Genomic DNA, 19,051 nt, shown 5'->3' on the forward strand with positions numbered 1-19,051 from the left:
GGGGGGAATGATGTGATATATAAATGTGCATAAGTGCGATGACGTTATTTCCGGTATTTATAAAGCTATTTCTACACTGTGTAAGTAAACATTTTGAAAAAATAGTGATTTCACAAACTGAAAAGTTAATGAATAGTTTAAAATTATGTTAATAAATAACATCAATAAATTTTTAGAAAGAAGTAAAATTTTATCGCATTGAAAATAACAACAGACTCACTGTGTCCAAATCATATTGTAGAACTAGGTTAAAATTGTTCAATCAAAATTAAAAAATATTTTCATAGTTCATAGATGTCGTAACCAACCAGCTGAACGTCAAAAGCACTGACAAATAATATTTTATTCTAATATTATTATGGGTGACGACAATTTAAATTCCAGTAAACAATGTGATACAAATAAGTGTAACGTATTAATCATTGGCGGTGGCATGGCCGGTCTGGCCGCCGCCAATGAACTTATCAAAAATGGTATGTACAACTTTAGAATATTAGAAGCGAGAAAACGTCTTGGTGGTAGGATTGTCTCTATTCCTCTGAAAAATCACGATGTGGAATTGGGAGCCAACTGGATTCATGGTATTCTGAGCAATCCAATATTCGAGATAGCGATGGCGAACGGTCTAGTAAACATAATTAATATACCTAAGCCTCACAAGGTGATAGCGGCGACGGAGGACGGGAAGCAGGTGCCATTCGGTGTGTTGCAGGAGATCCACGAGGCCTACGTGGTGTTCCTGCGGCGCTGCGAGGAGTACTTCCTGTGCCAGTACCTGCCGCCGCCGGACGTGCTCAGCGTGGGCGAGCACATCAACCTCGAAGCCACCATCTACCTCGAGCGCTTGCCTTCCTCTGAGGAGAAGAAACTCCGCCGACTCATCTTTGACTGCCTCCTCAAACGAGAGACATGCATCTCTGGCTGCAACAGCATGGACGAAATTGATCTCCTAGAATTAGGCAGCTACACAGAACTTCAAGGAGGTAATATCATGATTCCTAAGGGCTACAGCTCAATATTACAACCATTGTTAAAAGATATCCCACCTGAAAAAATATTGTCTGCTCATCCTGTAACAAAAATAACTTGGGATTCGGGGCAGCATGGCTCCTGTAAATCTCTTGAAGATGGTGGAGAAGAATCTGAAGACTCTGATCAAACTGTGATAGAAGATATATCTAAGACCTCTACCTCAGATAATGTGAACCCGAGTGAAGGAAGCTTGCTGGCAGAAAGTGCACACAAACCAAAGAAAAAAAATGGAAACTATGTTGAAGTTGTTTGTGAGAATGGAGAGACTTTTTATGCTAATCATGTGATTTGTACAATACCCCTCGGTGTGCTCAAAGAGCAAGCCAAGGACCTGTTCCAGCCCGAGCTGCCTCAATACAAAATGGAATCTATAGAGAGGCTGTTATTTGGCACTGTAAATAAAATCTTTCTGGAATATGATCGGCCCTTCTTGAATCCCGATGTTACAGAAATAATGTTACTTTGGGAGAACACAACTACACCAGAAGATATGGCGGATTCTTGGTACAAAAAGATTTATTCATTTAGCAAAGTAACAGAAACCCTGTTGTTGGGATGGGTGTCAGGGAAAGAGGCCGAGTACTTGGAGACATTATCCATGGATGTTGTTGGTGTTACTTGCACAAATATTTTAAGGAAGTTTCTAAATGATCCTTTTGTACCAGAGCCACAAAAATGTGTATGGTTAGTATGGAGTATTTTTTAAACATTATTTTACCTAAATGTATAAATTATGTGGCTCATTATTTATAATTTATGTTTTGTTTCAGCACCAGCTGGAATAAGCAGCCTTACACCAGAGGTTCATATACAGCTCTAGCTGTAGGATCCAGTCAGAGTGATATTGAGAGTTTAGCACAACCTTTATTTAGAAATGTTCATGATAAAAAGGTAATTATATTGTTTATTTAAAAACAATAAATATAGGTACTTAAACCTCATATTTTTTAACTACCTGCCTCAAAATGCAATAATATTTTATTTCATATGTGATAATAAAATAAGATTTTCATATAGGCAATATTGATATTGTGGCCTTGAATATATTGTTTGATTTTATCTCTGCTAACTAATCAATCAATGTTTACAACCTACTGATTATGTTTTATGGTATTTAGTAGCTTTACTTATTATGCTTTTTTTTTTCAATTTCAGCCTGCATTGCTTTTTGCTGGTGAGCATACACACAGCAGCTACTATTCCACTGTTCACGGAGCTTACTTGTCCGGTCAAACGGCTGCCAAACGCCTATTGACACCATCAGAACCTGAAGAAAACTTCCTCGAATGCCCTGGCTCAGCTGATCTCACCTCCTGGATACAAGGGATACAGTTAGAAGGGTAACAAAAGTGAATCAACAAACTAATTGTAATATATACCACATTGTAAAGTTTTCTGATTTTTAAATGACAAAGGCTAAGGTGCCTATTTATTTAGTACCAGTAGGATTTATTTTGTTCTAATTGTTTACACAATTTGTGTATATTGTTATGCCTAGTAATGGTGAAGACTGTAAAGTTATCCTTTACTTCTTTAAGACATAGCTAACAGCTTCCTTTAACTTATTTCCAATTATAAAATTACATGGCATATCTGGCTCTACTCTACATTGAATTATATACCGAATCAAAAAATTTAATGAATTGTTTAGGATACTTTTGAGATACTTAAAACATCCTTAAACGCAATAAAGTATATTTCCGGTTATTACTTACAATAATGCTTTAAATTTAATACAAAAATATGATATCTTATGCTTATGAAATTTAAATGCAATTACAAAATTAAAGGGAAATATATTATAACATGAATTGATTATTATGAAAATGTGATTGAAAGAAAGTTAGTTATATAGCGTATTTATTTTAATTGTGATTTTGTAGAAATAAGTAGCAAAGAAATTGCAACACTATTTACCAGTAACTAGTGTTAGACTATTTATTAGGTAACATATTGCATGGTTGTATAATCCATGGTTGCTATTTATTTGTTACCTTTTTTTTTTTCAAAGTAATATCAAAGTTGAGTATTATTTTTATTGCTATGTTATGAATCCATAAAATATTGCAAAAGTAAAGAGCATATAGTGGATATGGAAATATTTTGAATAATCTAGACTATTTTTTTTTCATTGATTTGAACACCTAATAGATAGTGTTAAAATAATACACATTACTTAGCTCTTTTTAGATAGCAATAAAAAGTAGGTACATTTAATTCTTAATAGTTAACTTTGACTTTGAAAAATATTTTTAACTATTATTGGATATTACTTTTTACTAGTGTGGCTCCATGGATTATAGAACAATGTGTCCTATTTTTACTCTATATAATCTAGGTATATTATGTTTGGTTATCAAATGTTTTAAAATTACTTGTCTCATTGAATTTAAAGGTAATTTGCAATATCACCTAACACTTTCCTATTGTTAAAGTGAGAGCACCTTAGCTTAAAAAATGCTTAAATTATCTTTATTTACCTTGTGAAAGGTAAATAAATGAAATTAAACTAATTTATAACTTCACCTTAACATGTATTTTATCATACAGGCACAACTTTCTTTTAAAAGGAAATTTCAGTGGCTCCGTCGGGAAGAACTATTACTTAATAAATTCATTCAAAGTATCGTTTGTCGCTATCCTCCTCATGCGGCAAATATGCATTTTTCCTGGATAAAAATTAACCTATTAGTTTCTTTCCATGTGTCTCAAATCCGGTCTTCATCTAAATCCGGTCAGCGGTTTAAGCGTGAATAGTTACTTTCGCATTTGTACCTAATATGGATGGATGCACATTTGAATGTAATATTTCAATCATTAGATAGATATGTATAATTTATTCCTTGATCCAAAGATCCATACTGGCTCACATTTTTTTTAGTATTGCCATCATTTCAGTATAGTATTGCTGTAGAATAAAATAGTCTGTTTAAAAAATAATTAGACTTTATTAATTTGCTCTCTCTTACTCTCTAAATAGTCCGTTCGTGTCTAACTAAAGCCGTGAAAGGTGTTTCTTTCAAACTTATCTGGGCCCGATTGCATAACAAAGTACAAGCTAATATTATTAGCGATTTTGTATTGAAATTCACTAATACTATTAGCTTGTACTTTATTATGCAATTGGGCCCTGTTAGAAAATGGCGCACATACCTAGCTACAATCGGTGGTAGAACGAGACGACTTTATCTTAAGGCGGAACGATCATCACAACGCTTGAATCTTTATCTCTATCTACTGTCGCGAACTGATACAAAAATCTACAATAAAAGTAAGTAATTACCTACTGCTTAGAGTTGAAGTATGAGTCAAGAATCCTTTTTCCTTCATTAAGAATATCAATAAAGTAATCATAATAATACTTACCGCATGTACAACCAGCAGCAGAAGTGAATGACCTGTTACGATGCTCGAAATGATCTACACACGAGTCTACTGCCAAAGTACAGGAACGCTGGTACAGTCACCAGCACCAATATCTGACACAACAAGCGTGCATAAATATCTGATACGACTCTATTTCTAGGGCCGGAAGGACGTGTCAGATATTTTTGCACGCTCCGCTGTGGCAGATATTAATGCTGGTGACTGTACTAACAGTGTTTAGATCATTTTGAGCATGGTGCTCAGAGCACCACACACAAGTCCTGAACTTCCGCTGCTAACTATACGATGGACAGAGGTAACGAAAATTAAACAATAAAAAGCTATAATGTACAATATCCATGTTCTCTGATGTAAGTACACTTTTCATACAAAACTATGTGAGGACCGTACCGCTGCCGCGTGGTTTCCGCTAAGTGCCTATTTTGATGGTTGCCGTAGACGCCGCCGCCGCTGGTTAAGTACAGTAAAAAAATATCCACCAGAAATGATACCTACTTTGTGAATACAATTATGAATGTTTTTTTTGTGCTGATTGTCTAAGGTTGTCGTGCAGCAAAAAAATAAATCTAAATCTACCCACTTTGAAAAAATATCTAGATTTAGTAATTTAACTTGGTTTTAGCTTGACAGTTTCATACATTTTGACACTATTAAACCGAGCTTAACACTGATTCTAGATTTTTTCCCCAGCAAGTGGAGTGGCCTTTAACGTTTAGTACAACCTCACATAAAATAGGCACTAAACTTAATTAAAAATCCATATTTATATATTCCTTCCATACAGCTTTGAGAAGTTATGAGAAGTTTTGAGAAGTTGTGGTTTTGTGTACATTTAAAAAATGTATGCATGTATTAATATAATTTTTGTATATGAATTGGACATACACACAAATTATGCTACCGCTTTAAAAAAATATAAGCACAAGTTTATTTGCTATGTTTTGTTTGTGATAAAATTACTGTTAGCTGACTTGGTCATTTTGTCTTCAAACATAGTATTACATACAATAATACTCAATTTTATGAGTTGATTACAATTACATTACCCAAAAGCTTTGACTGATTCAAGGTTTTGAATCAAATTATCTATATTATTGGTTATTAAAATATTTATGAGTTTGTCCGATTTATTAATTCAAAATCTATTTTCATGAACTAGGTAAGATCAAGTAGTCATACATTTTGAAACATCAATTCCAAGATGCTATGAAAGGATGATTTTTGTTTTTAAATGTAAACATAGGTCTTGTAAACAAATTTTGTGTTATGCATTTTGATCAGATAGGTGTATATTCAATTTTCTAGTCAGTGAAAAGTTTTTGTATCGCTTTAATAAATCAGTTAGACATGAAACTTGTTTAATTTTATAAACCATATATATATTACTTTTAATCTTCTAATTTTTTCATGTTCATTGGCTTGTAATACCTACTTTCCTCTGAATGATAAATGTGTAGATAACTTACAATAAAAGTGCAATAAAAAAAACAAGAGATCTCCAACATTTTATTACCATGTAAAATATAAAAGTGTATAAGAATAACAAGTACCCCAGGTTAAAAAAAAAGATTACATCTATACTAAAATAATAAATACTATTGGTTACAGTTTAAAGCAACAGATGTTTGTGATGTCAGGATTTTTAAATTTCATTAAATATTATAATCTTACAGCTGGTAGGTAAATGGGATGTCAATAAAATTACAGTAGCTCAAGATGAATTAAAACAATAATACATCATTTTCAACATATACCTATAATATTTGTCAGGTACCTCAATAACTGTAAAAATATTAAAACATTGCTTGTGTAAAATAATAAAAATTATGTTCAAGTCCCATTACTGCTGGAAGCTACATTTTATGTTTTCATCATAGTTAAAAAATTGAAAAGCCTGACCTTAATATTTATTCATAAATGCCAATTAAAAATAGTCAGATCTTTTCCACAGTGCCTTAAATATGTAATAACTTGCTATAATAATTCTGCACCAATTATAATATGACTATTTCTCGAAAAGATGTCCATTTCCAGTTGTCCACTAATTAAGAAAAATATATAGTTCCTGATGCTATTTCAACACAAAAAATAAGTAATGTTGTGTTTATGTTTTATGATCTCATCCTTAGTGTTAATAATTTCTTGACAAAAAGATTTCTTGTCAATTTCCTGACGGGACAACTTTATGAGAAATACTCATATAACACTTCAGATCTTTTACAAAGTGCCAATATATTGTGAACCATAATTGCCTAAATGGTGTAAGGGATAGTTGAGTCATTTCCCTTCATACCAATTTAGATTATGTATAACCTATATTACAAATTAAACTGGAATGTATCAGTAACAGTTATTAACATTAGTACATTCTTTGTCAATGATCCATTAATAATGCATAAGTGCAGTCAAACAATTTAATACCTAAGCTAGGCTACTATAAAACATTATCATTATAAGATTTATATGATTCGACAAGTATTTTCACAGAAAAACTAAATTATTTACTACAATAAATGTTTATGGTGGCCCAGGACTCAGGAGCCAAATTGGTTGACTGACTGTACATCATACATATTTGCAGCTTGTTCCATATAACATTTGAGCACGATTTTTGGACAATAGTTGCATTCAAATCACAAAAGGCCACCCGCATTCTAACTTTATTTAAATGTCTTAATAGTTATGTTAGTCTTTTTAAATATACTGTTGAAAACAAAAGATCTAAACAGTAAAATAAACTGAGTATTCTTGAGATGTAACTTAAAAGCATTTATTCATTTTAACATCAGCGGACAACACGCAATTCAATGGTTGAATTCTTTGTAGTTATCATAGAGAGCAATTGGTTTTCTGACTCCTGTGGCAGCTCATGCCAGGCACACTTCCCAATGAGTGGCACTTCCTCTAAAGGTGGCCTGAAAGCTACCAGAAGGGTGAGACAGCATCCATCGCAGGAAGGATCTGCCTCCACATTGAGCAAGCCCAGTGGGCGATGCTGGCCCACATCAGCCCCAAACATCTCTACCATAAACCTCCTCAAAGTTGAGTGGACACTTTTTGCTGGATTTATCTCGCACACAGGAAAATGAATGGCAGATTTTTCACTCAACAACACATGCAGCCTATTTGTACTTCTCCTTTTAATAACGACTATCAATCTTAGCAAGTCTTTGACATGGGGAATGGCAGCAGGCAAGATATTTCTGTGCCATGCATTTTTAGTATAATTTTCTTTGTATAGCTGAGCTTTTTCAATAAGATGTAGTATATCATTAGATCTCAAAGTTATCTCTTGTAGATTTGATATCCATTTTGCTTGTAAAGATTCCTTATCTGCTTTGGCTGGTGTTTTGAGCTCTCCGCCTGTCACCTGTCCAGTCAACACGAACCGGTACCACAAACCACCGGCCGTCTCGACGACCAATAGCGTTGTTGGGTTGCAATGTAAGCCAGTTTCTTCAAGCACTTCTCGGATAGTGGCTTGTACAATGGTTTCACCTTTCTCCATGCGACCGGCAGGCAAGTACCACTTACCAGCACAGCTTTCTTTCGCTTCCTGCATCATTAATATTTCATTCCGGTCGTTAATCATAACACAAGCAACGACGTATGTAACGTTTTCTCCAAGTACCGGTTTAAAGTCAGAGGGTGTCGTAGGTGTAATTCCTTGGGATTCCGCAACAGAATTTTGATCAGCAATAGTGAAGTCACAAAAGTCGTTTTGTTCACCTTCCAGGCCTAAACCATCGAGTAGTCGAGCAACATTTGAATCTACTTGGCGCGACATATTTACCTACTTTAGATTCAACCACGATACCACTACTTATTTGCACAAAGTCTATAAAACTCAACACAAGTGATTTGGTTAAACGGGATGCGCAGGTTTTATATGTATTATTTGAATACTGTGCACTAATAATTTTTAAATGGAAATATTTCGCACACTATTAGATTTACGTCAGTAGAAACGACAAGTTAGTTATGACTTATGACTTATGACTTATTGTATGCAATGTTGCCAACTCCTAGAAACTCGTCGCTAAGCTAAGCAAATTTACCATCGAGACCCACACAGACACAGCAGGGCTACTACGAAACTCGAGTTCGTGTCGTACCGTCCCTCTCGCTCTCGTATTAAATAGTATAAGGTAAGTGTCAGAGGGACGGCACGACACGAACTTCGAGTTGCGAGTTTCGTAGTAGCCCTGCAGGTATTATATAAAAAAAAATACTTATTGTCGAACTATTTCAGTCACTGATAAAAAATCGAGCTTTTTTCATGCGTGCGTGTGTAAGCAAAACGATCGAAAACTCATATTAAATTATATTATAGAGGATAACTCACGTCTTAAACCGAGTTTATCGAAAACTGTCAAAAAATTCTGACAGCCAGTGGAAGTGGACGGATCGAACTTATTCGGCCCACCAACTTGCTTACCGTGCTTTTGGTGAATTTATCAATAAAATTCTACCAAATTCTTCCTAAAAACAATGGCCATGATGAAGACAAATATGCTGGTATGTTTTTAGTTATTCTTGAAAGTAAAAGTAAAATATGTTTATAACCTTTATGACACCGATAAAATTACGTAATGTTTCTAGGTGCGAAGCCTGAGCACCTCATCCACTGCTGCCCAGCTCGTTAAGCCTCCTGTACAAGTTTTTGGTTTGGAGGGTCGATATGCGTCAGCACTATACTCGGCAGCCACCAAGAGCAAGTCCTTGGACGTCGTTGAGAAGGAACTTTCCTCGTTCCAGCAATCGATGAAAACTGACGCTAAATTGAAGGAGTTCATCATTAACCCATCTATGAAGAGAAACCTTAAATCCGATGGTTTGAAACATGTTGCTGCCAAGGTATGTACAATGGATAGATACTTATGATAGTATTTATTGAGATATATGAGAAACAGTTTCAGTATTGAGTTTTCTCATTGGGAATTCAAGCATATAATGTGATCATGTAAATACAACCATAGACATTTTCTGAGCAAAGTATAGGTTTGTAAATAAAAATCAGTCATTGCTAAAGAAACAGTATTTTTCCATACATCAGTTTCAATAAATAGATTTTCATTTGATATATTTTTCCTTGATAGATAAACCTGTCCCCCAACACAGGCAACTTGTTGTGCCTTCTGGCTGAAAATGGGCGTCTTGGCAAGTTGGATGCTGTCATCAATGCCTTCAAAACAATAATGGCTGCTCACCGTGGAGAGGTGACTTGCGAGGTTGTTACTGCTAAGCCCTTGGATCAAGCTCAGAGACAAGCTTTGGAAGCTGCTTTGAAGGTATTGACTACTTGCTCTGACAGATCACTAATAATGTGACTTACTAATTGGAGATTAAGATTGCTTTATAAATTTAATTAGCTTACGAGCCCATGACTTTATGCTGCAAAGAATTTGTTAATTGCTGGCCAATAATAGGAACTATGCAATTTTATAAATTCAAGTAATGAACTGTGTGCAAAATTTCATCAAAATCCATTACTATTTTTTGTATGAAAAAAATGACAAATATGCACACAGAATGCATTAACAAACTATTGTGACTATTAATACTATTAGGGATATGTTTAATTTAGACTAGAATTAGCTAAATTTATCAATTACCTTATCAAAATAAAGTTAAGAACTTTAACCTAACCTCTTAGGTCCTTTTACATAGTAAACTTGGTTTTATCTTTTTAATATTTAAATCAACAACATTAATAATTGAAAAATAATTGATATCTCTGAATATATCTATTTTAAGTTAAATCCGTTTATCGTTTTTGGACATGAATAAAAGAAAAATAACACACTTAATTTTTTACTGCAAAATATTTGATGGCAGGCGGCAGCTGTAGAATGTGTTTATTCTCCACAGAAATTCCTGAAGAGCAACGAAACACTTCACCTCACGGCCAAGGTTGACCCTGCCCTGGTTGGAGGCATGGTAGTCTCAATCGCCGACAGATATGTAGACATGAGTGTTGCCAGCAAAGTCAAGAAGTACACAGAACTCATTAGCACTCCTGTTTAAATTTTGAAACAATAGCTGTCAAGTTATAATAACCTAGTGATGTTTACTCTAAATTAAATTGATCAGAAATCATTATTTTTTTATTGATTTAATGATAAGAAAATGAATTCCTTAAATTACTTTAGCTAAAATGGTTTTTAACGTTGCAATATAGCAGTGTTTTTCAACCTGTGGGTCGCGACCCCCTGGGGGGAAAATGTGCTGTTTTATTTGAGATATGTTATGTACTGTTTTTATCTCAGCCCAGATATTCTTGAGTGCGAACCTTGACTGCACAAAAATTAAATATTTACCTCTTGATAGATGTAAGCTCTCATGCATATTCCTCTACCATACTTTCTGGCCGCTCATGGTTCAGGCTGCGCATTATAACTAATCTCACATACTGGTCTGAGCTGTTGGTTGTCCTGAGTACTTTTAAGGGCAGTGAGGGTGATATTAAAATTGTCCAATGTCATCAGTTTCAAAAATCTTGCAGAAACTGGGGCACCCTGCATAGATTGCAGAACCTTGAGCATTTTTGTGCAAAGTACCCAGTTTAGTTAAACATAACTATAATATTTGCTGTATCTTATGCACATCAGTGCATAAAATAAAGTAAATAATTAAGTAGTATCATATTCTGATTATAGGGGCCCCCTCTACACTCCTTAGTTACAATAGTCTTCTTAAATAATAAAGATTACTAACTATTACGTATCTATGGTGTTAATACTGTAATGCACTTTCTTTGTAATAAACACACACACACACAAACATCACACCTGTATTCCCAAATGGGGTAGGCTGAGCACACGAAAATGCTACCGCTTCGGAGCCACTTTTAGCAATTTTAGGTTTAAAGTTTGACAAAAAAAAAGGTACAATAGTGACAGGTTGCTAGCCTGTTGCCTATGGTATACCTTCACCTATTGTAATACAGTTCAAAAAAATTTTTTTGAGAAGAGAACTTTAAATACCCCCTTGCTAAATTTTGTTGAAGAGTTCAGCAATTTAGTTGCAGACATAAGTAGTTACTTTGCAGTTTTGGGCTTTACAAATTAATATGGATAACATCCTATTGGTTGCTTGTCCACCACCACCAAAGATTTCAACCAATAAGGATTATTATTAGCTAAGTATAGCTTACCCTTCTTCACTAGTAAGTCACCAGCAGCACATATCTGACATAAATGTCTAATTGGAGTGTATTTCTAGTGCCGGTAGGATTATGTCATATTTTTGCACACTGCTGTGACAGTTATTAATGCAGGTGACTATATCAAAGTTGTAGTGATGTCAGAATCTTATCTATCTTAGTTAAAGTAGAAAAGCTGTTTTCAAACAAAGAAGCTTTGAGTTGACAGATTTTAGTAGATTACATAAAGTACTTAACATCTAGCAACAATAGACAAGGAGTTCAGTATTATTGACTAAAATTTATATGGGACAATACCTATTATTTTTGATCATGTTACCTTTTATAACTACCCAATTCTACAGACATTTAGGTAAAACTGAAATAAAATCACCCAGTACAAAAGAAACCAAAATTTTATTGTGCTTCTTGCACTTCACAACAAAAAGTTCTTAAATCATAAGTGACAAAAATAATACTCTCATAACACAAGTTATATTTCTTCAGAATCAACAAGGATATCTTTATCTGAGATCATTGTACAGTCAGGTTTGCGAGATCATTGTTATTGAATTATTCAACTAATACTAAATTAACCTTCCGCTGGGGCTGATTCTCCTTTAAGCAAGGCATTTTCAGCTTCAAGTTCGGCTATGCGAGCTCTAGCAGCCTCCAGCTCGTCTTCACCTCCGTCCTGGCCCAGGTGTTTACGCATATACTCCAAGGCATCTTCAGGTTTGTCTGGCTCTTCATAGAGACTTACAAGGACTTTGGTGAGAGCATCCATCACACCTGCTCTTTCCAAATATCTTCTGAATTCTTCTCGTTTTGAATCAATCGGCTACAATCAAACAAACACGCTAAATGAAAGTGAAATGTATGAAGCGAAAAACATTTTTTGAAGAAGTAGAAAGAAGGTAGTTTCAAACATATTTCATTTGTTTTACAAAAATATAACACTGAATCGGTGATATCAAATCAAACAGTGGAATCTAATCAGCGTGTCAGTATTTGACAGATTCATGGTAACAAATCTTCTAACCGCAACTATCTACTAACTGGTTCAATTTAAATAGGAAGCGCACCTTATACGAAGACATTGTTGTATTTTACAGCTGCGTGATATTGGAGACTCGCTAAAGATGATAAGGTAACTCGAGCTGATCTGTGTATGTTAGCTTTTTAAATACGAACTTAAGTAAAATCTGCGAACCGATGCAGATGGCTGAGATCAGAACCTACACACACAACAATAAAATCAACAAATAGTCAATACCATGGATGGAGAGAAAGAAATGTCTCTCGCGCGGCAGGCAGACTAGAGTGACATATTGTCTATGACAACTACAGTTTCCGGTCAAATGACTGGCGGAAGCTGAAAAATTTGAACCGACACAACAACATTTTCTTATTTTTAAATGTTTTTATTTTTTTCTCTGCTGATTAGACTAGATTACGAATTAATTATCACGTGGTACACAAATATAACTCCATATCACAAAATTATTAATGATTTGATTACCGCACTATCGTAAAAAAACTGAAGTGGATGCGTGCGTATGATTTGAAAGGCTTTACTTTGTATTGTATAACTCTTTATTGTTGTACATAAAACATATGAAAATAACAGTTATTAGAAGAGAAAAAGATGTACATAGGCGAACTTATCCCTTAAAGGGATCTCTTCCAGGTTAACCTTTGAACCATTGAAAGGACATAAACAAGACTGCCCGATAATATAGATAGTCTAAGGGCAGAAACATACTTTTAAAACATCCTTGATTAAAACACGACGCCATGCCACGTCGTCCGACGTAGTTAATAATATTAGCGTCAGCGGGACGGTACGATATGAACTTCGAATTTCGTAGTAGCCCTACTGCAGGGCTACTACGAAATTCGAAAATCGAAGTTCGTATCATACAGTTCCTTTTCACTCGTATTAAAATAGGGCCATTAGTTAGTACTACAGATAGATGTGCAACTTGCGGAGTTTCCAAAAAGTTGGAAAAGTTCAGTTCTCGGAAATTTTTGGAATTCCATACAAAATTGTGAGAAGTTTCCGAAATTTTTATAATTTGAAAAAATCCGCAATTTTGGAAAGTTTCCTTTGGCAATCAGTAATTAATTAGTATATCTAATACTGACACGCTTTGGATGGCATGTGTAAGCGTGGCGTGGCGTTGGGTTTTACATACCTTAGTACATATCTGAAATCTAAATAAATAAAAATTAATCGTAAAATGTGTTGCTAAGCGCAGAACTCGGCAACGGCTGGACCGATTTCGCTAAGTAATTCTTTTTTGTTGTGTTTGTTATTGCCAGAAGAAGGTTTTTATGAAAGAAAATTTGGAGAAATTACAACGGGGGCGAAGCCGCGGGCAACAGCTAGTTATTTATATTATTAAGTCCGCACCTTTGAGCCAGTACCTCGTAAAGTAGGTATTAGGTAGGTATACTGGATCGCGGGATCGCGTTGGATGCGGAAAGCACCTACAAACAAAAAGTTTATACTTTTTATTAATAATTTCTAATTTATGTTCACAAATAAAAAAAACTAAATAATAATAAATAAAAGACCTAAAATAGCCGTGGTGGCCTAATGGTTTGACCTGTGGCCTCTCAAGCGGAGGATCATCCGTACCGGCTTGGGTGGCTATATAAACATCTCGAGTAAAATGGCTCGTTTTATGCTCTTGTTGTACAATCTACTATTGACTGTCGACGGCTAGGGCCTATGCACACCACGTTTTTTAAACGCGCCGTCGACGCGCCCTTGTATCGATACAAACGCGATTGTTCAAAGGCTCGAATGGTTGTGGGAATTTTATTATTTTTTTAATGCAGCCCGCTAACGGCTTCACAGAGACTCATTGACTGATGTGACGAGGATGCAACTAACGTTGAGAGCAAGCAGCTGATAATAACGTTACATATCACTTTACCTAGCAAAGGTATTGCGCGTCTTGTTTACATTCACGAGAGGTCTTTACAGATTAGGAAATTATAGGGAATTCACATTCATCGACTCCTCCAACAACAAGACACGCCTCCTCCTGTTTTAGGGTATACCTACTTTAGGACTAAATAATGAAAAGGAAACTAATCGCTTACTTCAGTAAAAGTTTATTCGTGTAGGTAGCACAAGAAAAACTTTGTGACAAAAATATCAATACATATTATTTTCAAGCTATGTGAAAAGTTAAATTATTAGTTCGGTATCATAACTTATCAATAACAATTGCAGTAGCATTGATAGAAATTAATCTCGAGAGCTGGTATTAACAAATTGGCAATCCCATTTACCAATATAATTGCTACATCAAGAAGCTAGTGACATACGCAAAAAATAGAATACATTCTGTTAAAACGTAAAATGCATTATTATAATGCTAAAGGAAAAACTTTTAATAGTGTGACACAGAAGAGTATAATTAAGATTCATCATCACTGCCTGCGTTTTGTCGAGGTTTGGGCCCACCCGCTCGCTTCGCCATAATGATTTGGTCAACCTTAAGGATGGTAGCCGCAGCTCCTACGGCGTATTTGAGACCCCATTGCTTGAGTACGAAGGCGTCAAAGATACCTTTCTCTTTCGCGTCACATACACCATTATTTTCGGATTCAATGTCATATCCAGCATTCTTGTTTCCTTCCTGTGAATGAGATAATAATTTTATTAACATCTTGAAACATTGGTCATTGGTTAGACTAAGACAAATTTCATATAGCAGTTGAATAAATTGAATCCTCTAAACATTGGTATTGTACATCTGGTGGATACTCAACTCAAATTCTCAATCCTAAATTGAGTCATGGAAAGGACCCTAAAAATTGTAATACGACCACTGAAGTGACAGAGCAAGAAGTTGCGCGATTACTTGCAGTTTTAGTTTAGTTATTTTAAGCTGGGCCCAATTGCATAACAGTACAAGCTAATAGTATTAGCGATTTTGTATTGATATTCACTAATACTTGATGAATATTAGTTAGCTTGTACTTTATTATGGCATTGGGCCCTGGTAGTATTTTTTTTTTGGGAATTAAGGCCGACACGCTATTTAGAACCCGACGCCCACGCACACGCCCTCCAAAGCGTGTCGGTAGTAATCAGCCTCATATTTATTTATTATGGTCTGGTGCAGATAGAAACATGCGTTGGACGACGTGTTGTGGCGTCGCGTTTTAATAGTATGTTTCCACCTTTACTCATTTTGCTAAATAACATACTTTGTGCGCTTTGTAAATGTTGTTCACAACTTCAGTGGCATTGGAGCCCGTGTTCTCAGCTAGAGCTCGAGGGATGCTCTCGAGGGCGACTGCAAACTTCCTCACAGCATACTGCTCTAAGCCTGGTAGTGTGTCAGCGTACTGAAGTAGCCGCTGCGCCAACTCAATTTCCGTTGCACCAGCACCAGGAATAAATCTGAAAATATCATTTCACAATGCTAGATTTCTGCTTTAGCTGTATTAACTTGTAAATTGGAATGATAGTCTAATTAATGAAATCGCCCAGAGTTAATATTTAATTCATTTTGCACCTGCCATCCCTAGCACTGTTCTTAAAAGTATTGACACCATCGTCAATGGCTCTCTCAATATCATCCATATAGTTGTCAGTTGAGCCTCTTATCACAACTGTGGAGATGCGCGACTCGGTGCTCTCCATGTAGAATTTAATCACACGCGTGTCTCCTACTTCGTCCACAGATACAAGATCACAGTATCCAAGTTCTTCAGCAGTTGGAGTAGTCAATCTAGGCAAAACCTGTTGGAAAAGACACAGATGCACGTATTAAGCTCAGGAATGAAGTTTAATTTAAGTGCACATATGGCAGCCAGGTGGGTGTGCACTGCACTCATTGTACTGATTTGTGGTGTTATTCTTTAATCTTAAGAAAGAGAGGCTTCAAGCTTAAATTATTTAATTCCAGTCTAATTCTGTACCTCCTATAACTTAATTTCAATTGAGTTGCCAAAATAAACATAACACACATAGGCTTGTGACTACTTTTGTTAAGAAACTTAATAATGACAAACAGTGACAGTGAAATATACTTACTGTACCATTCACAGTCTTGGCAACACGCCGAAGGTCGAATTTTGAGTTCAGACGTACAGCCATGATTTCATATTTGTTCAGGAAATGCAGTGCCATGTCACCAAACTTAGCTCCAGCAACAATCACCTTGACTCCAGTGGATGCTATGTCTTTGATCTGTTTCTCCAACAGCGATTCCTCCCCCCTGCTGAAGTCAAGAAGCTCATCTGCTGACTTGATGAGAACAGTTCCCTTGGTCTCAGTCTGAGTGATATCTATGGGGCAGGAGTATATTGCTATTTTGGCTTTTTGTGCCGAAGTTATGTCTCCTTCAACTTCACGCTTGAATATCATCCCTGAGAGTACATCCGATTGTAAGAGGCCAGCTCCTAGAATCTGATAAGAAATAAGAAATGTACTAAAAGTCGACTTGTAAATTTTGTATGATTAAACATATTTTTATGTCTGCAGTATTACACAATTTAAGACATCAAACCAATGATGCATCTTGTTGGCTCTCTTTTGAATCTCTTTAGATTGGTTGCTTTATGCAATAAATGCTGCATTAAATGCAATGCATTTGATGTACATCAATTTCGTATCAGCCGCGTAAGACAATGTTTGGTAATTAGATCATCTGTTGCATTGCATTTAACGCAGCATTTATCACATAAAACAACTGAGTGCCTAAATTCAGAAGTGAATAATTTTTAGTCTACAAAAAGCATTTAATACTACTTATAACTAATTTACCTTGCAAATTCTGACATTATCCACATTGAATGTGGTTTTCTCAGGGAGGATAGCAACACAAGCCTTAGCAACAAGTCCAGCAATAAAATCTTCACTTCCATATTGCTTAGACATAATTGCCGGTCTGATGCTTTTCACAACTTCATCAATATTCTTGATGTCCTTTATTTCATGGCATACAAGTTCAGGTAAAATTTCAAGGCATTTCTCAAGAGCATTTTCATAACCTTCAGCAATCTCACTGGTTGTTACTCCTAAACGGAGTAGTTCCTCTGCAGCCTCCAACAATGCCCCTGATAGAACAATAACAAAGTTGGTTCCATCTCCTACTTCAGCATCCTGCATTTGGCTTCCTAGTACCATCAATTTGGCTGCAGGGTGCTCCACATCCAACTCTCTAATGATGGTGCCAGCATCACTTGTAACAAATTGTTTGTCAATATGATTTATGATCATCTTGTTCATTCCATTGGGTCCATAGGCTGAACGTACGCTGTGTGCAAATTGTTTGCAAGCAGTGATGTTGCGGTATACTGCCTCTTCTAAGCCAGAGAACATCTGCAAACATTATGGCAATGTAGTGTGCTGTGTGCTACTATAGTGTGTGACTAAGAATGTACATCAGTATGTAAAAATAAATATTAATATTATTTCTAATAAGAAATATAAAAGAACTAGGTTTTTATAGTTGCTTTTACTATAGCAACCTAGGTCTTCATTACAACCAGATGGGTTATTGTCTAACTCACTTGGATTCACAATTATCAATAATTTTAACTAATTAATTTTGTCATATGATATTCGATCAGGAAATAACAAGATGTTGGATACAATCGCTAGACAAACGTTAGAACATACGCCTCAGGACTCAAGACCATTTAATTAAGGTATAATAAGTGACTGAAAAAGTTCAAGCCAGGTTTTGATAAGTACAGTTTTTTTTATAAATGATACAAAAGGCTGCTATTTTTAATTATAAATGAAAAGGGAATGAGTTACTAACAAAGAATTGTTAAGTAGCCGTATAAAGATGAAATTATTTCATCAATTAGCAACGTAGCCTTTATATAGAATTTTGTTCTTACAAATTTTTAACTATGTTTATTATTATACACAAATACATGCTACATAAGATGTACAATTGAGGAAATATATCAAATAATTAAACCATAATTTTCAGTACACATGACAAGAAGTAGGGTTATCTTACCCGTGCTCCATCTTTCATCATCTGGGGAATACCTGGTGCTCTTGGTACGTGTAAAGCCATCTTTATGGATTAATTGGGATATTTTTGAATTGAAAATTAGTTATTTTATCTGAATTCTGGAAGAAAAAGAGAATAAACTAATCAACTGAATCACACGACAGCCGACATGAACACAGATTACTAATATAGTATTCAATATGTGTGCGGTGCGAGCCACAGTCACAGACTAAACAATAGGAGGTAGTATTTTTTTGCTTAGAAAAGGCAAAGGAACTTACCTACACAGCTAAGTCGTTAAATAAAATTTGGTGAAGTGGAAGTTAATAGCTAGTACGTACCTAGAAAAATATTTTTTAAGGGTTTTGTAGTCGGTTCCATTTTTTTGTTATTTTTTTTTATTTTTAGCAGCAAATAACAGTTCCAAATTCCTCCAGCCAGAGTGGCGCTAAAATAGCAGGTGTCTGATTTTTTTTTAGTAAATATG

General features: G+C 35.3%; 5 protein-coding genes across 6 annotated transcripts; 2 read left to right on the plus strand and 3 right to left on the minus strand.

The window, feature by feature from the left end:
- The first annotated feature begins 245 nt into the window (after nucleotides 1–245).
- On the plus strand, nucleotides 246–3,972 carry LOC141436386 (peroxisomal N(1)-acetyl-spermine/spermidine oxidase). Of its 2 annotated transcripts, XM_074099338.1 has the most exons (4): nucleotides 384–473; nucleotides 662–1,716; nucleotides 1,803–1,923; nucleotides 2,188–3,972. In XM_074099338.1, the coding sequence occupies exons 1-4, from the start codon at nucleotides 456–458 to the stop codon at nucleotides 2,374–2,376; spliced, it is 1,383 nt and encodes a 460-aa protein (XP_073955439.1). In that variant the 5' UTR covers nucleotides 384–455; the 3' UTR covers nucleotides 2,377–3,972. The 2 variants fall into 2 exon arrangements, with proteins under 2 accessions (XP_073955437.1, XP_073955439.1); XM_074099336.1 differs by having other exon boundaries at nucleotides 246–1,716.
- Nucleotides 3,973–4,580: 608 nt separating this feature from the next.
- On the minus strand, nucleotides 4,581–8,419 carry LOC141436388 (8-oxo-dGDP phosphatase NUDT18). The gene has a single exon (XM_074099340.1). The coding sequence runs from the start codon at nucleotides 8,204–8,206 to the stop codon at nucleotides 7,205–7,207; it is 1,002 nt and encodes a 333-aa protein (XP_073955441.1). The 5' UTR covers nucleotides 8,207–8,419; the 3' UTR covers nucleotides 4,581–7,204.
- Nucleotides 8,420–8,787: 368 nt separating this feature from the next.
- Nucleotides 8,788–10,518, plus strand: LOC141436390 (ATP synthase subunit O, mitochondrial-like). Its single transcript, XM_074099342.1, has 4 exons — nucleotides 8,788–8,937; nucleotides 9,022–9,276; nucleotides 9,519–9,710; nucleotides 10,291–10,518. The coding sequence occupies exons 1-4, from the start codon at nucleotides 8,911–8,913 to the stop codon at nucleotides 10,444–10,446; spliced, it is 630 nt and encodes a 209-aa protein (XP_073955443.1). The 5' UTR covers nucleotides 8,788–8,910; the 3' UTR covers nucleotides 10,447–10,518.
- Nucleotides 10,519–11,961: 1,443 nt separating this feature from the next.
- Nucleotides 11,962–12,888, minus strand: LOC141436151 (c-Myc-binding protein-like). Its single transcript, XM_074099032.1, has 2 exons — nucleotides 12,649–12,888; nucleotides 11,962–12,404 (listed from the first exon to the last, which is right to left on the minus strand). The coding sequence occupies exons 1-2, from the start codon at nucleotides 12,661–12,663 to the stop codon at nucleotides 12,156–12,158; spliced, it is 264 nt and encodes an 87-aa protein (XP_073955133.1). The 5' UTR covers nucleotides 12,664–12,888; the 3' UTR covers nucleotides 11,962–12,155.
- A 1,785-nt stretch (nucleotides 12,889–14,673) lies between these two features.
- On the minus strand, nucleotides 14,674–18,777 carry CCT8 (chaperonin containing TCP1 subunit 8). The gene is made up of 6 exons (XM_074099445.1): nucleotides 18,568–18,777; nucleotides 17,358–17,915; nucleotides 16,626–17,000; nucleotides 16,105–16,331; nucleotides 15,794–15,989; nucleotides 14,674–15,219 (listed from the first exon to the last, which is right to left on the minus strand). Exons 1-6 carry the CDS (start codon nucleotides 18,625–18,627, stop codon nucleotides 14,998–15,000), a joined length of 1,638 nt encoding a protein of 545 aa, XP_073955546.1. The 5' UTR covers nucleotides 18,628–18,777; the 3' UTR covers nucleotides 14,674–14,997.
- Nucleotides 18,778–19,051: the final 274 nt, after the last annotated feature.

Source organism: Choristoneura fumiferana, chromosome 16 (genome assembly GCF_025370935.1).
Source record: "Choristoneura fumiferana chromosome 16, NRCan_CFum_1, whole genome shotgun sequence".
NCBI lineage: Eukaryota > Metazoa > Arthropoda > Insecta > Lepidoptera > Tortricidae > Choristoneura > Choristoneura fumiferana.